The sequence below is a fragment of the Anabrus simplex genome, chromosome 1, assembly GCF_040414725.1.
Source record: "Anabrus simplex isolate iqAnaSimp1 chromosome 1, ASM4041472v1, whole genome shotgun sequence".
In the NCBI taxonomy this organism is placed as follows: domain Eukaryota; kingdom Metazoa; phylum Arthropoda; class Insecta; order Orthoptera; family Tettigoniidae; genus Anabrus; species Anabrus simplex.
In genome coordinates, this window is record NC_090265.1 from 549108202 (window position 1) to 549135158 (window position 26957).

Genomic DNA, 26957 nt, shown 5'->3' on the forward strand with positions numbered 1-26957 from the left:
CTTTTTCCGTGCATGTTTGCATGTTTTGACCTTTTTAGGAGAAAATTCATGCAAAATGCATATTTGGAAAATTTTGGATTTAATAGCGAATATTTGGACGTTTAATATTGCATAATATGACTTTTATTCTCACTTTGACGCATATATATTGTTAATTTGCATGATAGTGCCTTTTATAAATGTTAGTTTTCAGAATTTGGGACAATTTTTCCACAGTATAGGCTATTACTATTACTGAGAGACGGAGGGAATGTATTCCTGGCATCCTATATGACAACCAAAGTTAGTAGCCTACACTTCCAAACACTTTCTTATCTGTTGCCTGAGTAAACAGTGACGTGAGTCGGAAGGCCCCATGTCGATCTCTAATTCTTAGGAATAAGGTGTCCCAGATTTACAGTTGTACATTGCTATAAATTGGACCGTAAATTGTGCATTAACCATTGACGACTCATTTTTCGTCTATGTTAGACGAACAAAAGAAAACTTGCATCGCACTTCTGTGGCACCGCGTTACAGAGATAGCAGCTTACAAACTCTGGTTTTTCATTGAACCCTCTACCATTGTTATCCTGGAATGTCCTACCCGGAACTGTCACTCGTTACACGTCTTTGTTATCGCAGCAGGCAATCGTTACCAGTTATTGAGGACATTCAAATGTGTCTGCAATCATCGCACGGAGAAGTAGCTGCCGCAACTAGAGATAAGTTGAACAAATTAATTCGTTCAAATCCTGATTTTGAATTCTTCAAGCTTATAAAAGACGCATTGTGAAAATGCAAAAGACGTACAATTTGACCTCACTTTGTCCAAATGTCTTCATTGAAGTATGCATCTATCATTTCTTGTGACGTAAAAAGATCATTTTCTGTTTTTAAGAATGTGCTGACAGATAAACAGATGAGCTTAAATCAAGGCAATTTGGTGAAATTAAGGTAATTTTTGTACAATGTTTCAAAAGGAACTGAATTTTGATAGTGCATATTTTCCAGTTTTTTGTGCATGTTTTGCCATATGATAGTGCATGTATGCATGCATATTTTGATATTTGATAGTGCATGGAAATCCGGGCTCTATTTATAACCATGTTAAGATTGCTCTGTCAGAATTTCAACATGGATTTGTACCGAACAGATCAGTTATCACCAATCTTTTGGGCTATACTCAGTTTTTGATACCATAAATACCAACGGAAGGAATAATGTTGTTTATATGGATTTCGAAAAAGAATTTGATAAAGTCGACCATAGAATTTTAATTACAAAAATGTATAAATTTGTTTTTTGTAAACAGTTGTTGCAGTTAATGCGTTCATATTTAAAAAACCGACAGCAGTTTGTTTATTTTAACAATGGAATTTCAGATAATTTTATCAGTCCTGGTGTTCCGCAAGGTTCAAATCTTGGAACTCTCTTGTTTTTAATTCTAATTAATGATTTACCAGACAATATTTGCCACTCCAACTGTTTACTTTTTGCAGATGATTTGAAACTTTACAAATGCATTAGCGACCACCACGACCGAGTTGCAAAAGGACATTAATAATGTCATTTCTTGGTGTGATATTAATACAAAGCGTGTTTTTTAAGTAAAGTCAGTTTTTTTGTAGACACTAGTAATTTGCACGCATTTCGTAACGAGCGTGTGCGTCGTGTACTGGCATGCCTCGGGAACAACTGTGCTCAGTTTCAGCTCTGTAGCTAATCTGTACGGTTCTGCTCTGTGCTTTCAAAATGTTTAAGACTATCAACTCGCCCGCCGCGTGTGAGGTTCGGTCAGTGATGCGGTTGGCTTCAGTTGAAGCGAAAATTCGTGAGAACAGGCGCTTCACAATAACGGGTCTCTCAAACGAATTTCCTGACATGTTGAGATCAGTGCTTTAAACCATTGTTTCTGAACACCCAAAGTTTAGGAAACTGTGCTCCCGTTGGGTCCCGAAACTCCTGACAGAGGACCACAAAAATCAAAGATTTGAGCGTGCGATGAAGTTCTTGACTCGTTATGATGAACAATGTGATGGCTTCTTGAGTCAGATCGTAACTGGAGACGAAATATGGGTTTCTCATATCACGCCCAAATCGAAGCAACAGAGCATGGAATGGAGACACACACACTCGCCTGTAAAGGTGAAGGTCAAACAGACTGTCCCAGCGAAAAATCATGGCGTCGGTGTTTTGGGATAGGCATGGTGTTTTGTTGGTCGACTTCATGCAACGAGGAACCACTATCAATGCAGAAGCATACTGCCAAACCCTGATAAAGCTACGCAGAGTGATTCAAAACAAAAGACGCGGCATGCTGACAAAGAGAATTGTCCTTCTCTATGACAATGCAAGACCTCACACTGCAGGTCAGACCCGTGATTTATTGGGCAGTTTTGGCTGGGAAGTTTTGGACTACCCACCCTACAGTCCTGATCTTGCGCCGAGCGATTACCATCTGTTCCTCCACCTCAAACATTACCTCAGTGGCAACCATTACATTGATGGCGACGATGTGAAGACGGCAGTGAACTCTTGGTTATCGGAGCAGGCGGCAAGTTTCTATGAAGAGGGTATTTTTTAATTGGTTACGAAGTATGATGAGTGTTTGAACACACTTGGCTACTATGTCAAAAAATCGAGTGAAGTATGTATTTTCTGAATATAACTTTACTTTTTTGAAATAACCTTTCGTTGTGTACTTATTTTCAAACAGACCTTACTTAAAAAACACGCCTCGTAATTTGTGTTTGAATGTTAGTAAATGTAAATACATGACGTTTTCCAGGAGGAAGGAATTTGAAGTCAGCCTGTCATATACTGGGGGGGGGGGGAATTGGATAGGGTTTTAACATTTAAGGATCTTGGTATTCATTCATTCATTCATTCATTCATTCATTCATTCATTCATTCATTTATTTAGCTTCCATAGACTGTACAATTACATATTTTGAAATATGCCAACAGTATAGGAGTTGTCAAGTGATTTCCTAATACTAACAATAATATATGCACAGCAATGAACATTTTGAAAAAGAAGAACAGAAACACCACATACCTCAATGTTAGGACAGCACATCTTAATTTTTTTAAGTAATATTAATAACCAATATTTACAAGACAAAATAAAAATATATTGGTGTGGTGTTAATAATGTGAACATAGTCAATGTGACATTAACATATTTTTAAGGCTATATACTAGATTACAAGTTAATAAGTAGTAGCATCATTACCAGCACTTCATCATGTATTCGTCTGTACTGTAGAAGCAGCTACTCAGCAGGAGATTTTTTAAAGCTGTGGTAAATGAACTGATGGGACTAATATCTTTAATCGTATTTGGAAGCTTATTATACAATCTGATTCCAACAGAGTCTACATGTCTCAAGGCAATGGTTTTACTCTTGTGTTCGATAAAAATATTATTTCTTGTTCGCGTCTGGTAATTGTGATTGTCAAAATTCTTTCTGAAGTGATCAATATTTTTTTCACGTGTAGAATGCATTGCATGATGTATATACTTGGTACTGGGAGTATCCTTAGTCTCTTAAATAATGGTCTGCAATGATCTAACCTGTTACGTCTCAATATAATTCTGATAGCTCGTTTCTGTATTCGAAAAATAACATCAAGATTTGATTTGTAACAGCCCCAGAGAGCAATAGCATAAGTGATGACTGAATGGAAATATCCAAAATATGCCATTCTAACATATTCTTCACTACAACTATTAGACAAAATCCTTAAGGCAAAACAAACAGAACTCAGAGACTTCCCTATTTTTTTAATATGACAATCCCATCTTAATTTTTCATCTATATGGACACCTAAAAATTTTGTGGTCAACGTATTTTCATTTGCATTTAATATAAGGTTGTGTTTTTTTTGCAGTTTTGTCATGGTAGTTAGATGCCTTGAATTCCATGTATTGGGTCTTTTTAAAGTTCAATGTTAATTTGTTTTTCCTGAACCATGATTCTAACCTAGACAGGACTGTATTTGCTGTAGTTTCTATAGACGTAGGGTCAGGATTATTAATAATTATAATTTTTGACGGTAAGCTAACGTTCAACAATCATATCAATACAGTAACAAAGAATGCTAACCGAATGGTATGATTTTTGATAAGAACATCGAGACCATTTACCCAGCCCTCTGTACTGAATAATATATTACCTTGGTACGGAGCATACTGGAATATTCTGTAATAATCTTGAGCCCGTACACAAAGCAACAAGTGAATGCTATTGAAATTGTAAAAAACAAATTCCTACGTTACCTTTATTTCAAAACTATACTTTTTGCCCTTTCGACACATCAACCCAGTTATTAAGGAATATATTTCAGTTTACTTCATTGAAAACCAGACAGTCCCTAATTTCTATACAAATACTAAGAAAAATTGTAATAGGACGATTTGATTCCTTGGACCTGTTAAAATGCACATCATTCCATGTTCCGCAGACAAGATCACGTCAGCACCAATTATTTCACGTTCAAAGGTCAAAAACATTGCATCAGTCAAATTCACCTTTCGTAAAAATGACAACGCTTTATGACACTGTAACAAAAGAAGTCGATACATTCACCAAATCGGATGATGAATGCAGTAAGAAACTAGAAGCCTGCCTTTACAATTTGTAACTTTTTGATAATTCCTTCTTTCTGGTATTCATCATATTTCCCAATGTACTCATTCATGTTTTAAGTTACTTTGTTTTTAGCATTTTCTTTTGCTTTGTATTACCCTGTGATTTCTTAGTGAATTTTTCATTTATTTTCGATTGTGAATGGTATCATATATAATGTTAATTTTGTTCTATTTTGTTTTTTGTTCATTTTTAACTTTGTTTTTGTTAAACTTTAACTTCATAGATACAGAAGTTACTGAATGTCAAGAAGGTACTTAATTGGGTGTAAAACCTGTGTACTTTCAGATAAATAAATAAATAAATAAATAAATAAATAAACAACAGGTATTGACTGTGGAGAGGGTGACTGCAGTGAACTCGCTGGCTGAGAATAGCCAGTGACTCGTGCTACCCGGCAACTTCTACTATACAGTACTACAGTATTTTAATTTTTCTACCTTTGAATACTCATCGCTCCCAAATTGCCTGCCACTTATTTATTGCCCTCCTGTTAACACAAATCGCCCCCAGTTTGGGAACCACTGATTTAATTTAAAGTAAACGTAGGTCTACCTAACTGTTAAATGATAACAGGAGAACGCTGGAATCTTCCCATTATTCACAATTCACAAATGGATAATGTTCTCACAGTTAAATGAAAATTCTGCTTTTACCTTGTGATGCCATCTTCTCGTGCCAGCTCTTGCCTCAGCATCTCCCAAGGGAGACCTCCTCCATCACAAAATACTCGGAAAATTCAATGCAATAGACTATTTAGCCCAAAAAACCCTTAGTACAGTATTTATAGAGGTGCTGGGTGATAGTTCTAGAACAATGACATGTATTTTCTTATTGGTGGAATTTGATGTGATAAGGCAGATGTTAATAGGTTAATAAACATTAGAACAGTGGAATAACTCCAAAATAATAAACAAACAACTAAAGAGTGATCAGGTTACTAAACCTCCAAGCACAATCATTCTCGATAATTATTTACAGTAAAAATAGGTCGACCTAACCGTTAAATACTAAGGGGAGAACCCTGGAATCTTCCCATTATTCTCAATTCACAAATGGATAATATTCTCATAGTTAAATAAAAATTCTGCTACACAAGGTAGCACTAGAAAATTACTGCTAGAGAACTCTAGTGCAAACCCATAGAACTTCTTAGATATAGAATAGTTTAAACACTTCTTAATAGGTAACACCACAGTAGAGATGCGGCAGCATTTGCAACTTAGGGAGAGACCAAACTAATGGTACAATAATAATAATAATAATAATAATAATAATAATAATAATAATAATAATAATAAATAATAAATAATAATAGTCGCACAGCCAGAAATAAGTTATGCTAGTGAAACCATTTTTAAAACGACTAATACAGCTGAAACAGACAAAACACTTAAGGCAAAAAGAATAATAATTAGAACATGCATTCATAAACAGTATCAAAGTAATGGACAATGGAGAACAGCATCAAATAAAACAGTTTATAAGGAAATTGTATCAGTATTGAGTACGATTGGGGAAAAAACATGTATCATTCTTTGTACATCTTATCAGAACACCTTATACCAGAATTAGTAGAAAAATAATTGAAAAATGATGTAATAGCAAGACCAAGATTAAATGGATCACAGAAATTAAGAAGGATATTAAAGAATTACAAATAACAATAGACAATCTCAAAACCATAACAGAAAAAGTTAAGGTACTTCAAGATGCACACTCCGGGGCCCTGTTTCATAAAATATCTTTCACTAATATTATTAGTAAGAAACCAATAATATTTACTAAAAATATTAATGTTATGTTTCATAGAGTTATTAGCTAATAATATTAGTAATTAGTTTGAGCCAAAATTATTAGTAGATATTCCTAATAATATTAGTAAATTGTTTCATAGACAACATAACTAATAAAAGCTACTCATATTATTGTGATTATTTCTTTTAATGTATTTTGACTCATAATCCATATTATTAGTGAAACCAGAGCTTGTGTTATTTTAATATTTTGGCATAAAATCGTGAAGATCAGTGAAATGGTTGACTGATTCAAACAGTGATAAGGAACAAGTGTATAGGTATTCACCGTTCAATAAATGTTAGGGCAAAAACAGCCTGTACTAGTATGTAACAAACATATTAATACTGGTACAAAGAGAGATTTAGGTTAGATTACGGAACTTTTCAGTGTTTACTTGATAAGATTGGTAATAGAATGTTCCACTGCAAGGAATGAAGCATAACCTGAAAACAGCAGCTTCACATTGCACTCCACAGGTTGGTAGTGATACACAGTATCATTGTGTTTCCGTAGCGCAGTTCTGCTTGGAGACTCCAGGTAACCTTCAAAATCTTGGCTTAAACCACTAGTAAACCAGGATGGTGGTGGTGATGATTATTGTTTCAAGAAGTAGTACAACTAGGCAACCATTCTCTATATAACACTAATCACACAGAAAAATGGAAGGGATCCGACACTTCGAAAAATGAACGTATCAGACAAAGAAGGAGACGGGCCATGTTGGGTGTGAAAATGAAAGACTCTCTAGGTCTCGCAACCTAATACCATCGGGGACGGAAAAAACAAGAGTTGACCAAGGGAGGTCGGATAGGATAGCTGAAAGTGAGGAGCCTGGCACAAGTAAGTGGAAGCAATGTCAGGACTCAGCTCAGGGCCCTGTGGTCATCAACCCATGCTCCCAAGTGGGGGCCCTTTTAGTTGCCTCTTACGACATGTAGGGGATACCGTGGATGTTATTCTACCATCCCCACCCACAGGGGGTAGTAAACCAAGATTTTGCCAGTTCATCTCAGAAATTTTTAAGAGCACATAAAATAAAAAAGTATAAAGAACAAGGAGGGTCACGGTGTGCAAAAGGCTGCGAATAGTTGACCCTTTAACTCCAATCACTTTCCACAAAGAAACTTTCTTCTCTCATTATTTTCACTTCTTTTATCCATTCTTATATGTATCAGTCACAACAATGAAAATATCAAGTGAGCCTATCAAACCTATGGATTAATAGCCGGTTGTAGTCAAGCACTAGTCTACTGCTAGGGACAAACACAAACCAAGAACATATGCAACAGACCGATTCTAACCTCCTTTTGTATCAGCTGACTAGTGAATTAATATTATGAGTGAAGATATTTTATTAGTCATGTGTAAATCTTTATGAAACAGAATTTGGTTAACTAATAATTATTTTTATGAGTTCTAATACTATTAGGTAATATTATTAGTTAGTTTTATGGAACAGGCCCAGGTTACAGACCAAGATAAATAAAAGGTCTAACGGGAGGGTATTTTCAACAGAACAAAGGAAGGCAGCATCTCTCAGAATGAAAAAATATTGGGCTAATAGGAAATCAAGAGATCCTTTGTATAATCGACTAAAGTGGTCGAATGTAGACGATAAAATGTAAAATAATAAATAAATAAATAATAATAATAATAATAATAACAACAATCATTGTATGGCCTCAGCTACTCTGTGCAAGCAGTTTGATTTGATGCCATCTGGCCGCTTGTTCGTCAGTTTTGTTGTTTCTAGGCCTACTAGGTGGCGAAGTAAACCAAGTCTCTCTTGGGTGTCTATGGGCAGAGTAAATGAATTTTGTGTTATAAACGCCAAATGTGTGCAGTGATCTTTTACATGCCGACATTTATCAATGTAGAGTGTCAGTTGGACTTTTTTTTCTGCCTTTCAAAAGTCAGAGTACCTCTGCCGGGTTTGAACCCTTTCTCTTGGGATCTGAAGGCTGATACTCTGCCACTGATCCATGGAGAGAGCTATAAATTCACTTATACACACATATATAAATTGTAGAAATTGGAAGAATTAGAGAATACGTTATCTTACATTTAATGATTTTCTTTGTTGTATAGCGGCAAAGCTGGCTGCTGCTCAAGGTGTATCCACAATTCCAAGCTCAGGATCAGCGCCAGCTCCTTCTGCTAGTCCTGCGGGCTCGTCGGAACCTGAGGAGGCTCCTTCCACTCCCGCTGCTGTCACTACCACAGCTGCTAGTACTCCTGCCACAACTCCAACTCCAACTCCTGCACAGCCAACACCTACCGAGACTGCCACAGTTAATGGAGATGCTGCAGCAGATGCAGAGAGTGACAATGAGAAAGAAGAAAAGATGGATGTTGAGGAGGAGGAAGCAAAGAAAAAGAAGAAACAGGAGGAAGAAGAAAAGGCGAAGGAGTTACAGAAGGCCCAGGACAAATCCAGACCTGTTTCAAGCACACCAGTCCCAGGTACTCCATGGTAAGTATACTTGCATTTTAAAATAACTCCTTTTAATAATTTAAAAAATCTTCCAATAGCAGTAGTGAGAAATGGTAAAGTCAATATAAATAGTTTCCAAAAAATAAGATTAGTTCTAGATTTGGGTAGGTGTTCATAGTTTGATGAAAGCAACAATTTTTTTTTTTGGACAGTTTCACAAACATTACAAACTAGAGTTTTCGGTTGTTAACTATGAATGGAATGGATTTTAGATCATGCTGGGAGTTTTCTTGGATTTGTATGTAATCAAAGGGAAATAATACCCTTGGTACCCAGGGAATGTTGAAGAGGAATGGAAAAGACTTAAGGAAGCACTGGTTGGATGTGCAGAAAAGGTGTGTGGTAGAACATCAGGAAATGTGAAAGACAAAGAAACACACTGGTGGAATGATAGGGTAAAGATTAAAGTGAAGGAAAAGAAAATGGCATGGAAAGCATGGAAAACATCTAAGACTGAAGAAAGTAGAAGAAAATATGTGGAGGCAAAGAATTTGGCTAAGTAGTGGAGGAAGAAAAGAGGAAAAGCTGGGCCTTATTCACACAGACATTGAGAGATGATACGCAGGGCAGCAAGAAATTACTGTATGGTATCTTAAGAAACAAAAAGAGAGATCAAGTAAACACCAGATTTGTGAAGGATGAAGGTGGCATAATTTTAACAAAGCCAGAAGAAATAAGAAATAGATGGAGAGAGTATTTTCAGAAGCTGCTGAACATAAGAACGGATGGCAGTCATTCAATGGACGACCAGGAAAGGCAATTAGTTGACGAAGAAATGGATAAAGAAATTACAATGAATGAAATTGAAATGGCAGTAAGAAAGATGAAGAATGTAAAAACTGCTGGAATAGATGACATTTCAGTGGAGATGATAAAGGCAACTGGAGCTGTAGGCCTGCAGTGGACATATCGGGTTCTCAGGAATGTCTGGGAGAATAAGGAGGTCCCTGAGGATTGGCAAAAAGGAATAATCATCCCAATTTTCAAGAAAGGTGATAAGAAAGTTTTGAAGAACTACAGGGGAATTACTCTAATATCCCATGTTGCTAAGATAATGGAAAGGATACTGGAAAGTAGAATAAGGTTGAGGGTTGAGAATCAGATACAGGAAAATCAGTTTGGTTTCAGAAGTGGAAGGTCAACAATAGAGCCCATTTTCATTATGAGACAACTAATGGAAAAGCATTAGGAGTACGGGCATGATATGGTGATGACATTCATTGATATTGAAAAGGCATATGGCAGTGTCCCTAGGACGAAAGTTTGGGACAGTCTGGTGCAAAAAGGAATTGGACAGGGATTAATAAAAATGATCATGGCATTGTATAAGGAATGTTGTAGTTGCGTGCAAACACAAGTTGGCAGGACAAGTTGGTTCAAAATAACTAGTGGGCTGAGACAGGGAAGTGTTCTATCACCAATCCTGTTTACAATAGTAATGGATGACATCATGAGAACAGCAAAAGCAGCATATGGAGGAAGAGAAATGAACATGATGTTATTTGCAGATGATATTGTGATTTGGGGAGAAGACGACAGGAATGTTCAAGAACAGTTGAATGTGGTGAATGGGAAGATTGAAGAATGTGGATTGAAAATAAGTGTAGAAAAGAGTAAAACTCTTGTTATGACTAGAGGGGAGAAAGAAGGGAAAGGTCAGATTAGACTTGCAGACAAGCCCCTGGAAGTAGTGGAAACGTTTAAATACCTGGGGAGTGAATTAATGGAGAATGCTCGACTGGATGCTGAGATTAGTAAAAGGATTCAAGCTGGAAGTTGTTTCTATCATAGTGTAAGAAATATGTTATGGGACAAAGATGTGCCAATGGAAGCAAAGGATACTATGTACAAGATGTATTACGTACCCATAACAACTTACGGAGCAGAAACTTGGACAAAGACAAAGAAGGATGAGAGTCGAATACAGGCAGCCAAAATGAAATTCTTGAGGAGTGTGATACAGAAGAGTAGAAGAGACAAAATTAGGAATAAGAAAATCCAGGAAGAAATTGGAGTGGAAAAAATGAATGATAGAATAGAGAAGAGCCGACTAAGGTGGTTTGGGCACATAAAGCAAATGAGCGACGAAAGAATGCCAAAAAAGGTGATGGAAATGCAAATCCAAGGAATCAGAGGCCGTGGACGACCACGATTCAGATGGAAGGATACCATCCAACGCAGCATTATAGAAAGAAACCTGGACTGGGACACAGTGTTGGAGGAGGAGTGGTGGAAAGACCGAAGAAAGTGGAGAGGAACCATATTTGCCCCTACCCGGCTACAGCTGGATAAAGGGAAATGATGATGACTTGTAGACAGCTGAAACTGAAAAATGTCTGCGAATTTTGGTTCTGATTATAGTGTGGTTTCATTTTACGTATTTTCATATATTAGTAATACGGTAGAGTCTCGTTAATCCGAACTAATTGGGACCGGAGCCTGTTCGGATTACGAAATTTTCGGATTAACCGGAAAATATTTTCTAATAATGTTATTGCTATTATGTCCCGCTGACTACTTTTACGGTTTCTGGAGACGCCTAGGTGCTGGGATTTTCTCCCGCAAGAGTTCTTTTATGTGCCAGTAAATCTACTTACATGAGGCTGACGTATTTGAGCACCTTCAGATACCACCGGACTGAGCCAGGATCGAACCTGCGAAGTTGGGGTCAGAAGGCCAGCGCCTCAACCGTCTGCGGAAAATAGTTTCTACAATACAGTACAGTACATACTGTAATTTGAAACGTCCATTCTTCAGCAGTTACATTAACAAAATACAAAATTACAGTAGGGTATTTAAGAACCCGTAGACGAGGAAACGACAGTGAAAATGACATTAGCGAGTGATTGGAAGCTGACTGTCATCAATTGAAAACAAACCAAGGAGTTGTAGCTATGGTGGAGAAAGAATCTGGAGTTGATGAGGAACAGAGTGACGTTGAAGAAGACCACAGTGAACAACTAGTGTCACATTCAGATGCCGCTGCCGCCTTAGAACTTGCCGTACGCTACGTCGAGCAACACTCCGCTGCTACGTGCACTGATGTGATGTTTATGAGACTCTGGTTTAATACTGCATCTTCGAGTAGGTTCCAATCACTACGGCAAAAGAAACTAACAGACTATGTAAAGATAAACGGTGATTGATGGTTTATGATGTGTAAGTATGTTTACATTATGTTATTCTAGTAAAATATGACTAGTAAAATGCAAGGAAATCTTCATTCTGTAATATGTTCTTTCATTTCAATAAGGAGAATTTTTTTTAAAATTAAATACTTCAGATCGGATTAATCGAACTTTCGGATTAACGTGGTTCGGATTAACGGGACTCGATTTCCAACCCTATTTCTGTTAAATACAGTAGGTCCGAGTGCCTCAATTCCATATAATTAACACTAATCCTTTCTTAAATGTGGGATGGCCAGGTGCATTGCACTGGTGATTTAATCTTGTTACAAATTGAAAGCAGGCTACTACTACTTCCTGCGATGTTGAACGGTCCTCAGTCTGCAAAAGAATTTTATCAGATCACTGCCAAAACATCATAATGGAAACCACGAAGAATTACTTAGTGACACACTGCACGTTACGATAAAAAGATACCATACTAATTGTGTTATTGAATAGGGGATTTAAAGACAGATTCTGTATTAATTGTTTTTAGTAACCTTTATTATTTCATTTTCAGGGCAAGAGAACAACAGGAAATTAGTTTCAAAAGTAAATTGTGTAATATACTCTGCTGTTTACAGTGCATAACATTTTTTAAAAATATTTGAAGTACTTTGATTATGCCTTCAGTTTGATTATCTAATGAGTAACTATATTTACTGACAAAATTAGGAAGCAATAGACTATGAAAATTAGCCAAAGCAACAGTGAACGATAACTTTGTCGTAAAATATGGAGATATTTAAAACAATGTTACTGTCTCATATCATACACGTAAGTCATAATAAAAGGGACTTATACAAACAGTTTTTGTAAATTGAATGCATTAATACTACTACATATTTTATGAATATGACATATGGAATTACAGTGAAACCTCAGTACGTTCCTCATTAACACGTTTTCCCGCTTAGCACGTCATATATTTGAAGTTCCGATGCTCATTGTATTAAATCTGTATAAAAAATACCTCACTTAACACGTCACAATTTTTTGCCTTCACCACTTAGTACGATCATATATTCCCCAAACCTTAAATGTTCTTTGTCATCCCTTGTGTGCGGAATGTGATTTCCAACAGAGTAAGAGCCTTCGCCACGGGTCGATCAGAGAAAGTTGCACGATAAGAGGAAATGACCTTAAATTCTCGAACACTGAGTATATTGCGCCTTCGAGGGGCAACCTGTTAGCTTAGGTAAAGCTGAGTTTTGCGCCACTGATTGGCAGCAAAGACTTTACATTAGAAAAAGACAGGACAGTGCTAAGTTAAAGCACAGTAATAGATTCCACTGCGGCTAGGAGCACTGAATTCAGTTTTCATGTGTTTTTTTTTTTCTTTTTTTTTTTTCTCCCCGAAGCTGTCCTGATGACATACATGGCTTATGGCTGGGAGTCGTCCAAAATTATGTCACGGAAGTTATCGCCACAAAATGTGTGACGGAAGTGTAACTCTAGCAGGCATGCAGCTGTTGGTGAATGGTCATGACTGAGAGGCATATCTATTATCATTCGATTTTCTCTAAGGGAAAAGTGGTTTATTTTTTGTTCTATGTTCTTTGTTCTGTCTTTGTTGTCAGTGAGGTTGTTGGATAACCCAGTGTACTTGATGGTTCTTCTAACCTATTTCGCATTCCAGTCAGAAGTTAGAAATTTATTTATTCAAAATCATTCTTTCCAACTTCGGAAACCTTCCTTTGCGCACTCAGTTTTTTTTTCCCCCCGTTTCTATTTTGCTGATGCACATTTCGATTTTGTCTTGGTTGCCCACAATAGTGTTCAAAGTAGAAGGTGCTAGTTTGAACGTTCGCTCCAACTCTACATGCTTAAGATGGGCATTCCTATCTACTTCTTGAAGAATTTTAGTTTTTTCTTCATTAGGGAGTGGTTTTACGACCCTTCTCTTATCCATAACTGGGCTATCACAAGACAGATACCGCATGTACCATGCTACTGAACTTCTCACGATTATCCTATTAGTCCGTAAGTAGGCTGTCACGCGACACTTCTTTTCACTTCTTTTTACCACTCAACGCAATAAATTGAAGGCAATGCCAAGAACTGTTCTTGTGATAAGATGATTTAAATCAGTGTGGTACGACTGAAGTTAAATAAGTGTGTAGTGGAGCAATAGCTGATTTTCAACAGGTCATTTGTGGGTGCCGTTAAGTAATAAGGATTCCATATTCTGTAGGCCTATCCCATTAAAAAGTTACGTACAGATGCAGGCAATGGTAAAGCGATGTATCATTGATACAAAAATACAAACTGCTAGTTTGACAGTTGGAACGTTTTTATGATTTACTGGCGAGTCTGTTTGAACCAGTGCAGAGTACTGCCGAAGTTTCGTGTTCAAGATGGCGGCCGAAGGGGCTTAATCACGTATGGCGAGTATAACCTCGCGAGAAATTCATGCTCAAACAAAGTGACCAAAAAACAGTGTTTAATAACCCACTGGTCAGAAACCTAAGGCTTCAGCTAACAATTCATTATACAGTAGTTTGAGGAAGAAAGTGATCTGCTATAATATGTAGGTACTGTAGCTACTTCTATGAGCGTAAGGGCAAAAGTATGTCGTATCTGTTCTTCTGTCTTTTTCACATCTTTTAATAGTCTCTTGTTACTTTAACAGGCTCCAGTAAAGAATGATTGTTATTTGTTCACTCGACTTTTTCACACTTTTTAGTGCTCTGCTTTATCTCCTGAAACACTACACACACAGTGTAAAATGTACTAATGTGTAAAGTGATACCGTCTTCCTGTTGGATAGTTTTTAATGGGACATTCAGTGGTACGTTTTCTCGCTTGACACGATTTTTTCATCGTACTAACGAGGTTTCACTGTACGCATTTTGTGAATATTACATTTTTAGTTACATATTTCACTGATATTTACTATATTTTTATGTACATATTTTACACTTTTATATTACATTAACAATGTGGGCACTGGTAGTCAATCAGTGGATATCATGCCTCTATGAGTTTTTGCTAAACCCATGTTTAAAGTCGACAGTGTCTACTTTGTATTTCTGTAAGCTCCCTACCGAGCAAGTGGCCTTTTGGTTAGGGTCGCGCAGCTGTGAACTTGCATTTGGGAGATAGTGGGTTCGAACCCCACTGTCGCAGCCCTGAAAATGGTTTTCTGTAGTTTCCCATTTTCACCAGGCAAATGCTGGGGCTGTACCTTAATTAAGGACTTGCCCACTTCCCACTCCTTGCCCTTTCCTATCTTATCGTCGCCATAAGACCTACCTTTGTCGGTGCGACGTAAAGCAATTTGTTAAAAACTGTAAGCTCCCTATGAAGTTGTATTCTTCTGAATAGCAGACCCATCACGGTCAATAATATTGATCAGTAATACTGAGTCAATAATACTGACAGTACGCATCAATATTGTAGCGACATTACACATGTCAATATTTTGGTCAGTACTAGTGCACTTGCTTACCATTGTGGTATTCTCACTTTACAAATAAAACGTCAATAACCGTCAATACGGAATGAGATTTATAACATGCAATTGCAGTATTCTATCAAAATGGATCGTAAATGACGGGTATGTGGAGCTATCATATTAGCACTCTGCATGAAACGCAGTGTTAAACGTAAAGGATGGGTTAAAGATTGGCTTAGGGAAAGAGAAGAGCATCCTCATATGATGTTGTTGAGAGAAATACAATATACCGAAGCAGAAGATTATCAGAACTATCTCTGAATGAGTGAGGGTACTTTTGCGAAATTACTAGGAATGGTAGAGCAGTTTCTAACAAGGCAAAGTACAAACATGCGGACCTGTGTATCGGTGGCAGAGAGGTATTTTGCAACTGGTAGAAATTTTGAAGATTTAAAGTTTTCCGCTATAAGGTCACCAGTTTCCAACAGTACAGCAGTTGTGGAAACATGGGAAGTATTGTGTTACATTTATTCTGGCAGCGTTTCATATAGCTCGATAAACTTTTGCAATAGGCCTACATGGCGATTCCACAAGCACCTCTACTTGACCTTGATGAGAAACACATTTGTCGTCCATCGCTGCTCCGTTAATACTGGCAAAAATAATGACGAACGCACTCACACGGTCAGTATAACTGTCAGTATCCCCACCACTCTACAGTACTGACGCTCGCAGATCAGGAAATCCGGATCTGGGCTCATTCCATCATTCCAGTTCACACATAATCAGTATTACTGTCATTATTTTTTGGTACTGACAGTTTTATTGACCGTGTAGGGTCTGCTAATGAAAAGCCCAATTTTCTTCCATCAGTTCACTTTGTTTCCTTGCTTAACCCTAGAACTGCGGACCGTCTTTTTGAAAGACGGTGCACTCTTTCATAAAGTGCGATCGTCTTTCTGACAGACGGCGTTGTTATTCCGCCGTAGATTTATAACAGGACACCAGATGGCACTATTATATTGCATCACCAGGGCACATTTACGTATCGTGCGCGTTCAATCAATCTTCTTAATTCGCACCGGCCAATAATTCAATTCGCTGCATTGGGCGATCAAATAAATACATCGATTTTCCGCAATCTCCAAGACGTCACGCTTATGGGGATCAAAAATAAATGTGTCAAACTAAATCTACGACCTCGCATTAATATTAACACCTATGTTTGCCGCTTCATTTGTATATTTCATCCCGTCAAAGATAAGTACTCTTTCACCGACACATATTTTTGCTTATTCTGATAAATTCCCTTTCCACATTATATTATTGATGTCAAATAAGTGTTAATTCGCTGCACGATACCTTTCAGGGATAATTACTGTAACTAAATTTTTTTTATTTTTTACGTGGAATCAACTGAAGAAGTGCACAGCCTTTTTTTTAATTCATCCGCATATCCATTTCCACTTAACTGTTGCCGAGAAATAAATAAAACCTTAAATTCATCCATTGATCATCTTATAAGATTCCACTTAATATCTCTTCTGATAATGAAATGAATAAATAGCAAAAATTCCTATTTAAATCCTTAACTCCTAGTTTATTCAAAATATCATTGTACTTGGAATGAAATATAATATTATAATTAACATCTTCAATCATATTCAATGTATTTTGATTCAAAATAAAATATAGTTGAACTAGTTTTTGATTGAGATTAAGTCTTTACCTCATAGAAAGAAAATGAAATAATCGTAAAAATTGTAGAGTCACAGTAATGGAAAGTCAGTTAACATATTTTATGAATCGTGATAAGTATTGACATAAATAAAATATAACTGAAATATATTTGAAATGTACATGAAGATATATGAAATATCAAGAATGTCCTTTGTAACTTGCACGTATCATCTTTCTCTATCTTGCTTTCTCAAATTTCCATTATAACGTGAGCAATATAAGTAAGTTCCACATAGCATGGCTTATAATGGTCATACTATAACATACCAACGAAAATCAAATTAAAAATAAAATATCAGTTAATTTTCTCTCTGTTGGAAAAATAAATCCATAATATCTCCTGAAAATATGTGGGAGTAACCTAACGTAACATACGTATGTTCATAAGCAGGTCAACCATCTGGTAGTGTCAAATTTTCATTCAAATACAATCACCTATTTGCGAAAATTCCCCCCCCCCCCCCAAAATTGGTAGATAATTATTTATTTGCGTACAGTAGTCATTTAAATTGTGAAGATGCTTCCTTCAATAAATTATATCTTCGACATAAATTAACTTGGACTTAACATGCGAAATTCTTCTAGAAAAATATCAAGTTTCAATCGTAAATAAATTATTTTACGATAATCTTTTGATGACCGTACGCCAATAATAGCCTGTTAACTCAATAACCATACCCCATCGTATGCATGTCAATTAACCCGACATCGTACGCTACTATAATTCACGTCGCAATTACAACAACTATAACCTATCATTAGCATTATGTTGCATAAATACCACCAATTACTCAAACATATTCATATTTCATCGTATACACTCCATAACTAACATAATTCCTCATTAATCATATCATTCCACATATCCAACATAATATTCATGCCTATAATCTCATTATTCCATTGTTCATATTATCAATTCTAAATTAGAAAATCATTCGTTGCTTTCCTAGCAGCGCAATGTACGAATAATCCACTATCATAATATTGTGGAACATTATGGGTTTGTTATAATTCGTAACACAAGCAATTACTAGAGTTCGTGGTTTATATCATTTTAAAAATCAGGGATTTAGCGTTTTGATTTTCAAATTTAGCGTTTTGTAGCATCTAAACTTCTCAAATTTAACGTTTTTAGCAAATTGGTTAAACATAGGCATAATTTGCTAAACTGCACACACAACAGTTGGGAGTAAAATCATACTGTTTAATCACACATTGCTCGGCATGCAGTTTTGAATTCACTATGGAAAATAAGACAAACATCAACATAAGACTGCAAGAAGCATTAACGCACACACAGGAATATGCTTATTTTCAAATTTACAAACAATTTCAAAGTGAAAAATACTATTCTGAACGTATTTATTTATCACAGTACGACACACCTACAAGGAAGAGGAATTCCAATGATGATTAAAATACAACATGCCAATTGCTTAAAAGGTGTCCTCCTTCATTTGAGGCCGCTTATCAGTTACAATTATGTTGCTAAAAACAACTCTACATCGACACTGTTCGTAGAGGCCCAAATGGACAGAAGTTCTGCCAAGGCAAAGGAAGGACTGCAAAACATTTTTTTAAAATTCTTCAAGTCTTTGATTGCAGAGTCGGCACATCAATATAGGCCATCAGTATCGCTTACATAAAGATGTCCCGATTTGTGACTTTCGGCATGCTGTTTGATCGTCACTTCGCTTCTATCCATGGCTACCAGACAATAAAATAAATCGCTACTGTACTTTTAAACAGAACTACTACTCAACACCAATGTCAAGAATAACAGACTATGATCAAGGGTCAACACACAAAGAGAATGCACGTGGTGCTTGAAGGTGTATTTGCTGTTTGATAGATTGTTCCTTGCAGTGCTCTTTAGCCAGTGAAAGGAATTCCACACATTGAATGATTTAAACCTTTGGCCTCTACTTGTGACAGGAAATATTCCCTTACATACCATTTATTTTTTCGTCACTTTAACATAAATTTGATTAATCACATAGGCTACATAAGAATACACAAAGCAAAGTGAGCTTTTATCTCGTCTCAGGAAACCAATGTTTTTGTTCGTAAGTATTACTGGTTTCAAGGGAAGCAGATAAATTAGCAAGAAATGTAGAGGCATAGGCATTGGTTTCCTTACTAACGTGATCCCAGAACTGTGGGGTTAGAAATTCATTCCCTATGTCCATTTTTTCGGATTATTACTCAACCCCTTCCCCACTATAGAGTGAATTTCAAAAACTGGTTTACATGTTACAGAAAGAGGCTTATTGTCAACAAGATCATAATTCCAAGTATCATTTTACTATACTTCTCACCGGGCGAGTTGGCCGTGTGGTTAGGAGTGCGCAGCTGTGAGCTCACATCCGGGAGATAGTGGGTTCGAACCCCACTGTCGGTAGTCCTGAAGATAGTTTTCACGGTTTCCCATTTTCACACTAAGGCCACGGCCACTTCCTTCCTATTCCTAGGCATTTTCTATCCCATCGTCGTCGTAAGACCTATCTGTGTCGGTGCAATGTAAAGCAAAAAAAAAAAAAAAAAAAACTTCTCACTCGTTCTTGTTGCATTCTGGTTTTGTCATGTAGTTTCAATTGGCACTATCATCTCAGAACTGAAATTGGAATCACTTTCATCACTGTCAGTTGAAGAAGAAGTATTTTCATTCCAGAGAATCATTTCCACTTTCAACATCACTATTTTCAAACCAGTTACGAATAAACTCATCCATGCCGCGCTTGGATGCCGCCATGATTTTTTGCAACGAGCGGCAAAATGAGGTGCTTTTTATTTTCCGTATTTCAGCTTAGAGTTACTATTTACACAGAGAAAATTAGCTTTAGGTATCATCTGACATCAATTGGGTAGACTGCAAAACAGAGAGAATAAATCTCTCCGACCAGCTAATTGCGATAATGAACTTATAAATGTTCCGTGCAGCAGGATGGAAGTGTCCGTCAAAGCATGTTACTGCTTTACGATTGCAATGGGTGCCGTAATAATTCTTTTTCCTGAAAGAAATAACAACATATATCTTATTTTGAAGAAAAATGCATCGGTTTTAAAAAGATATATTTTTATTTCGTATAAAACTGCGAGTTTCGCATCTATTTCGCATAAATCGTATAATTTCGCATTTTGAATCAATTTCGCATTTTATCGCTAATTCGAAATCGCTAAAAACCACTCGTACAGGTCATATAAGATAAAGGCACATACACTGACAACGTTTCGACATATTTCGCATTTATCGCAAATCACTAAATTTTACACTATTGAGATTCTTCCACCGTTTTGATACCTTATTTTGTCTTTTGACAAATATACCAGGCTCTTATCTACGTACGTTTGGTGACGATTTAACGTTGTATCATGTTTTACTGTTCTAGAAGACGATCTTATTTCATTTCGCATCATATTTGGATTGATTTACATTATGAAAGACACATTTCTCTTGCACTAAGTCGAAGATGCCGTTTTCAAAGCTTTCCATAAATGAAAATAAACATTCCTACACATTGAATATAAACTTAAGTTGTCGAAGACTACCTGGGTCTGTGTTTTTAAAGCCATTATATGGATTCCTTTTCAAAGACACTATACATTGAACATAGATCTTGAAGAATTAAATATTGACCTTGCTATAACCACATTTTAAATTAAACACACACTATGATTCAATCAAATATGAATAATTTAACTATTTAAAAATACATGGAACTTATCTTTGCTCTCGCTATTCATCTGGGTTGGGTTTCATTATGGATCTTCCTTGGCCATCGGCTTGAGTTCAAGAATGCGTCATCACTGGGCAATGGTCTCCAGTCTCGGATGTGCAGAATCACCTGGTAAGGTCTCTGCCAGAAGTCAACCCCATGGTCTTGATTTACTCGGTCATGATAGTGCCGTCGTTTACATGCAATGGAAACACATTGAAGAATGACATTAGTTGCATTATTCAGTCACAAAATAAATTATCTTGTGTCTATTTTCTATCTCTCTAGCAAATTATTCTTCCAAAAGACAATGTTAAAACAGTACTTAAAGTACTTTCTGTTTTGACGCAAATTTAAAATAAATTGGCGAACTCTAATTTCTCTTAACTAGTTCTGGTTAAAAATTTACGGGTTTCGATTGACGACTTCTACCAGTTAATCTCTTCTTTTCTCAGTCCTCTTTTACGCCTGATATTTTCTATTTATATTCAAGAGTTGGCGTAATTTCTTTATATTCAACATTGTCATTATTATTCAGCAACTCTTCTTCCGTCATCAATTTCTTCTTTCTTCGCGTCCAGAATCTTGCGTGTAACTTCGTCCCGATGTTCAATATCTCAAGTGATTGTTTACCTGCCCGGGATAACAATTAAATTTTCTTAATCACGGCTGCATGGATTCCTTACGTCTGATCGTCGTACTTTTAACTCATAGCTTACTTGATTCGTTATGTCTGCACTTCTCTTGACATGTTCACTGCTTCTTTAATTCTATGGGTCTGTACCTTTACTTTATCATAATCACAGCTTATTTAATTCCGTTTGTATATTTTCCTATAATATACTTTTCTATTATGTAATCCCCGTCATTTTTACCGCGATGCATGGCAAATGTTAGTGTCGTAATTTCCCGGGTTTTTTTTACGTACTCAGGTCAATGAAACAGTACAATATGTTCCAGCTGAATATTAATACTTTTATCTTCACTTTCGAAAGTCTTTGAAAAACAAGCAACGTTCTGGAGAAGTTTATTTAGCTGTAGAAATTAAAGTACAGTAGAAGTCCGATATATAACGTGAACCCCGTTATACCGGCAATGCTGTGCTGTCCGTTCAAAATTCCTATATTAAACTGTGTATTGTCCTTCGGTTACAGCGAGAGTCCTATCACTGACGTGTCTGTTATTACGAACAATTAAGCGCACTCGAATTTTCCGTTACCAATATTTAAAAACCCCAGCAATTATGTTGCGTTCGATTTTCTTCCATATCGTTTCCTCACTTTGTCTACTAGCAAGTTCTCGCGTCGACATTCAAAGGTGATGTCGGAGCCTATTAGTAATACCCTTCGACTCCTGTTCCGTAAAGAAAATTCGAAATGAAAGAGAACATATTTTCGTAATAAATGCATAAATAATGTGTCCAATAACAGTTCTTAAAAAACAAGACCATACCAAACCCCACGGCACTACAGCCCTTGAAGGGCCTTGGCCTGCCAAGCGACCGCTGCTCATCCCGAAGGCCTGCAAATTACGAGGTGTCGTGTGGTCAGCACGACAAATCCTCTCGGCCGTTATTCTTGGCTTCCTAGACCGGGACCGCTATCTTACCATCAGATAGCTCCTCAATTCTAATCACGTACGCTGAGTGGACCTCGAACCAGCCCTCAGGTCCAGGTAGAAATCCCCGACCTGGCCGGGAATTGAACCCGGGGCCTCTGGGTAAGAGGCAGGCACGCTACCCCTACACCACGGGGCCGGCGATAACAGTTCTTAACTTGTTAAAAATAACGGCTGAAGTAAACGATCTCTTAATTTTAACCCATAGAGAGCCAGACAACGATATATCGTTGTTTCGTATATACGCGTAAAGTGCCAACCACGGTATATCGTTGTTTGGATAGCGCACAATTCTATACTAGTTCGTACAACTTGGGCCGTCAGATTGCAACATTTTATGTGTCGAGTCCATAGAGAATTGTCATTAGATTTTAACTACGTCGCTAGATAGTTGGTAAATTCATTCGTTATCATGCACTGAATTTCCAAAGTCCGTGTTCATCTACGATGTATGATCTGTATGCTGCGTGAGTAAAGTGGCGACTAGCGGAAGAAGTTATTTTGATAACGATGATGAACTGGCTGTATATCTTGATAATTTTTAGTAAGGAACGGGATGATGAAGACTCGGATAAGGAATTCACTCCTCCAACAAGTGAGGAAGGGGAAAGTGAAAGTGTTATTGGAAGTGATAATGGCCGAGTTTTCTGTAAACACTCAACCATGTGCTCATTGTCCGAGTGTAAACATTGAAAGTGGTAATGACCGTCTGAGTGACAGTACTGATCATGATGACGGCTGTAACAATACCCAAGAGCAAAAATTTCATGTTTTCCATGAAATTCAATTAGGTCAAGATGCAAAATACCAACCCTACCCTGATTATTATGATACTCCTGGCCCGAGACACGCCCCTTCGTCAGACGCAAACCTATAGCATATTTTTGTTTTATTTTTCACGGCTCAGTTATGGAACCTCATAACTACAGAGACAAACATATATGAGAAATCATGTCTTGTCACCACATGCCAGAGCACAGCAGTGGCGCCCGGTTACATTGACTGAAATGAAGGCTTTCATTGCTGTTTTGTTCGAAATGGGTATAGCTGGAAGGCCGAGCATATTTTCTTATTGGGTCAGATACTCCTGTTATATTCCAAGGTTTGGAAATATGTTCTCAAGAAACAGATTCCAATTGATCTTGAGATTCTTTCATCTAGTGAACAATGATAATCTATCACCATATGGTCACCCTGACTACAACCCATCTGCCAGGTTCGATCCCATTGTTGACCATGCCAATTGTATATTACAATACCACCGTACATATCTCTTAAAATACTCAAGATAAAAATGTGAAATTTTACATGTTTATTCATCTGAAATTGGACATTGCAAAGAAGTTATCAATAAATATCTTTGCATTAAATTTTCTGTTTTTTTTTTCTTGTGCTTTGTTTCTAATTTCTTAATTTTGGTGTTTGAAAATTGTTTGGAAAATATTTTTTTTCAAAATGCCCAAGGGGATTTTAGTGTTTTAATTTAGTTCAGCAGTAAGAGTGTATTCTTGTTAACATTCAATAAAAATTTCAAGTCATAGTTATAAAATTTGTGAACTATATAGTCCAGAGAGTGAGAACCTGCAAAATTCTCTAAATCTGTCTGGCACTCTTGGCATACTGCGAGCACCCGGGCCTGGGTTAATGTTATATGCTGAAATTAAGTAGGAATGTGATACACCTCAAGATATGGGAGAGTACATCACTGATTTCAGAGGATAGTTCATATTTTCTCGCGTCTAGTAAAATATTAGCGAGGATAACTCATTTCTCTACATGTGTTTCAAATATGTCTTTGTGACACATATGCGGTTAGGTTAGGTGACGCCATTTGAAGAAGAAAACTCTGGAGTGATACCGTATTTCTCCAAATCCAGGACGACTTTTTTTCCTCAGAATCTCATGCGAAAAATCAAGGGTCATCTTGCTTTCGCTTCCTGACAGTAATGAATACCACTGGCAACTCTCTCGGTAACCACGCTGCTGCTTTTCACACGCACACACATAATTCGATGAAAATAAAAGGTCGGCTGTTTATTATACATCACTAGCTGTGACAATCGGTTTGTAGAGTGCCTGTGTGTAACGTCACTGGATCTCTGGAAATAGTGAAGATAGAATGACATTCTGTTAGCCTCTATAAAAACGTTTCTCAAATCTGCAGAATGGCATCAAAACATGCGAGCCTTCGAATTCTTACAAGTGCCATGGCTACTCAGTGGCAGAATAACGCGTCTACTGTACCTGACTCTTAGTAAAATTACGTTTTATAGACAGCAAGAATATTATCGTGATGGATAGTCGTAAAGAAACTTAAATAGGTATTGCCGGCAAATTTTCAACGGGTCTCAATGATGATATGATGCCATTTTTAAGTCACTGTTTATTAAACACTCAGAAATGTAGAATAATTGTGCAGCCGCAAGAAAATATGGCATAGGCCTAACTAAAGCCAATATTTGGCGTCAGCGTGAAAACAAAGATAGCTAAAAAATTTGTACTGTACAAAAAATGCATTCAGTGATCCGCAATAAGGACGCTTTAAAGAAGTCGAAGATGAAATTGTGAGACATGCGCACAATAAAATGCAAGGGCGGAATGGCCATACCATGGCGCAATAAACTCCTTCGTTGACCTTCAACGTCCGCGATTAGACCTATACATCACTAGCCGCTGAAGTTGGACGATCACGGGAGCGAGACATGCATGTAGCGGTAGCCGGTTATATCTGACGCTGAGAAAAAGTGCCGTAAGATTTTTATAGACAGCAAGAATATTTTCCTGACAGGTCGCTGTATTGTAGAGACGCATAGAATAGGTATTGCCGGCAAATTTTCAACGGGTTCTCTTCGATATTATGATGTCTATAAGTTAATGCTCATTAAACCCGCAGGAATAAAGAATAATTGTGCAGCCGCAAAAAATGCGGCATAACGAAAGCCAATGTTCGGCACCTGAAAATAGTCTTAAAATGCGTACTGTGCAACAAAGGCATTCATATGCTTTTTCAGAGCACTTTTTGAACCTGATTAATAACAGTTTTTTAAAGGAAAATGTGGGGTTCATCTTGGATTCGGAGAAATATGGTAGTGTAATTTTTTAGAATGAGATTAAACATACACTTTCACGTAGTATCGGATCTTGAAAAATAACTAGTAAGCCGTAGTGTGGATATCATGCTCAGAAGTGCAAGTTTTGAACAAACTGATTGCTGTTTCATGCCAATTTCAATGTGTATGGGGGTTTTCCGACTTTTATGCAAAAATCGGATATAACGACAGTCCGCTATAGCGAGTATATTTTCCGCTGTTGTGAATTCTCGCCATAATGGACTTCAACTGTACTTCGATATGTTTTTGGAATCAGGATGGCAGGCCACTTTGTTGACGATTCTGAAATCAAGTGCTTGATTTTCGAAGATCATAGTGAAATTATTGATGGTGACAGTGATTATGGTGTTAATTCTGACAAGGAAATTATTCCTGAAAGTAACGAAAGTGATAGGCTAGTACAAGGTGCCTCGGAAGTAATGGAAAATTCCGATAACCAGAATGATTTTCAAGTCGGTGCAGGTTATGTTGTTATTATTGGCAGTACGCCAATATTAGAAAAAAAAAAACCAATGAAATGTTTAATGTGAACTGTTGATATTTTTGTAGATTGTTATAGGAAATTTGATCACACCACAGGAAAAATGAAACTGGCCTAAGGAAACTAAGATAATCTGTAGTTTCGAAATTTGTGAAAAAACTCAAAATTCGTTTCGAGAAAAAAAAATCTGTTTTACTTAGCATTCTAAGTGAAAAGTAAAGAACTGTTCGGGAATACGTAGGAACATACTTGTGTTTTTTAGAATATTATGTTTCAGGAATAAATTATCTATCAGAAATTATTTTCTTAGGGCAAAACATTTCGAAAATTCCCTTTGTTTAAAATTTTTTTTACGATAGTTAGAAATCATAACAATGTTCTTTTATTTCTGTCATCTTCGTGTAGATCAGTCTTTCAGCTTTCTATTGATGTATAATATGGATTTATTAGGACTAATATGTGATTACAGGCATGGATTAATTTTCATGGTGGTTATTGAGGAAAATAACTGCAGCATTTAACAGATAAACTGGCAGCAGTTCTAGGGTTAAAACCATGTGTTTGATAACTTCAACTTTGCCTTTCAGCGTACTATTCAGCTCAGTGATTAATTTAAATTACAGAATGTAAATAATCAAGATTGTTGAAAAGAAAAAAAGCAATCTTTTAAAATTAAGTTAGATTTTGATTTTAATTAATGTTTGTTTGGAATCAATGGTGGGTCCTGCCTGAAGAAGTAGGACCAAAATACAAAGTATGTTACAAGTGTTTGGTGGATATATAAATAAACACTTGT

The 26957-nt window shown here is 36.8% G+C and overlaps 1 protein-coding gene across 3 annotated transcripts in view; it reads left to right on the forward strand.

Annotated features, from left to right (window-relative positions):
* The window catches only part of LOC136857127 (transcription elongation regulator 1), a 513780-nt gene that overhangs the window by 203827 nt on the left and 282996 nt on the right, over window positions 1-26957 (forward strand). For all 3 annotated transcript variants that reach the window (XM_067135534.2, XM_067135536.2, XM_067135535.2), the window contains exon 8: window positions 8522-8906. In XM_067135534.2, coding sequence (XP_066991635.2) covers window positions 8522-8906 — 385 coding nt within the window. The remainder of the gene's footprint in view (window positions 1-8521; window positions 8907-26957) is intronic.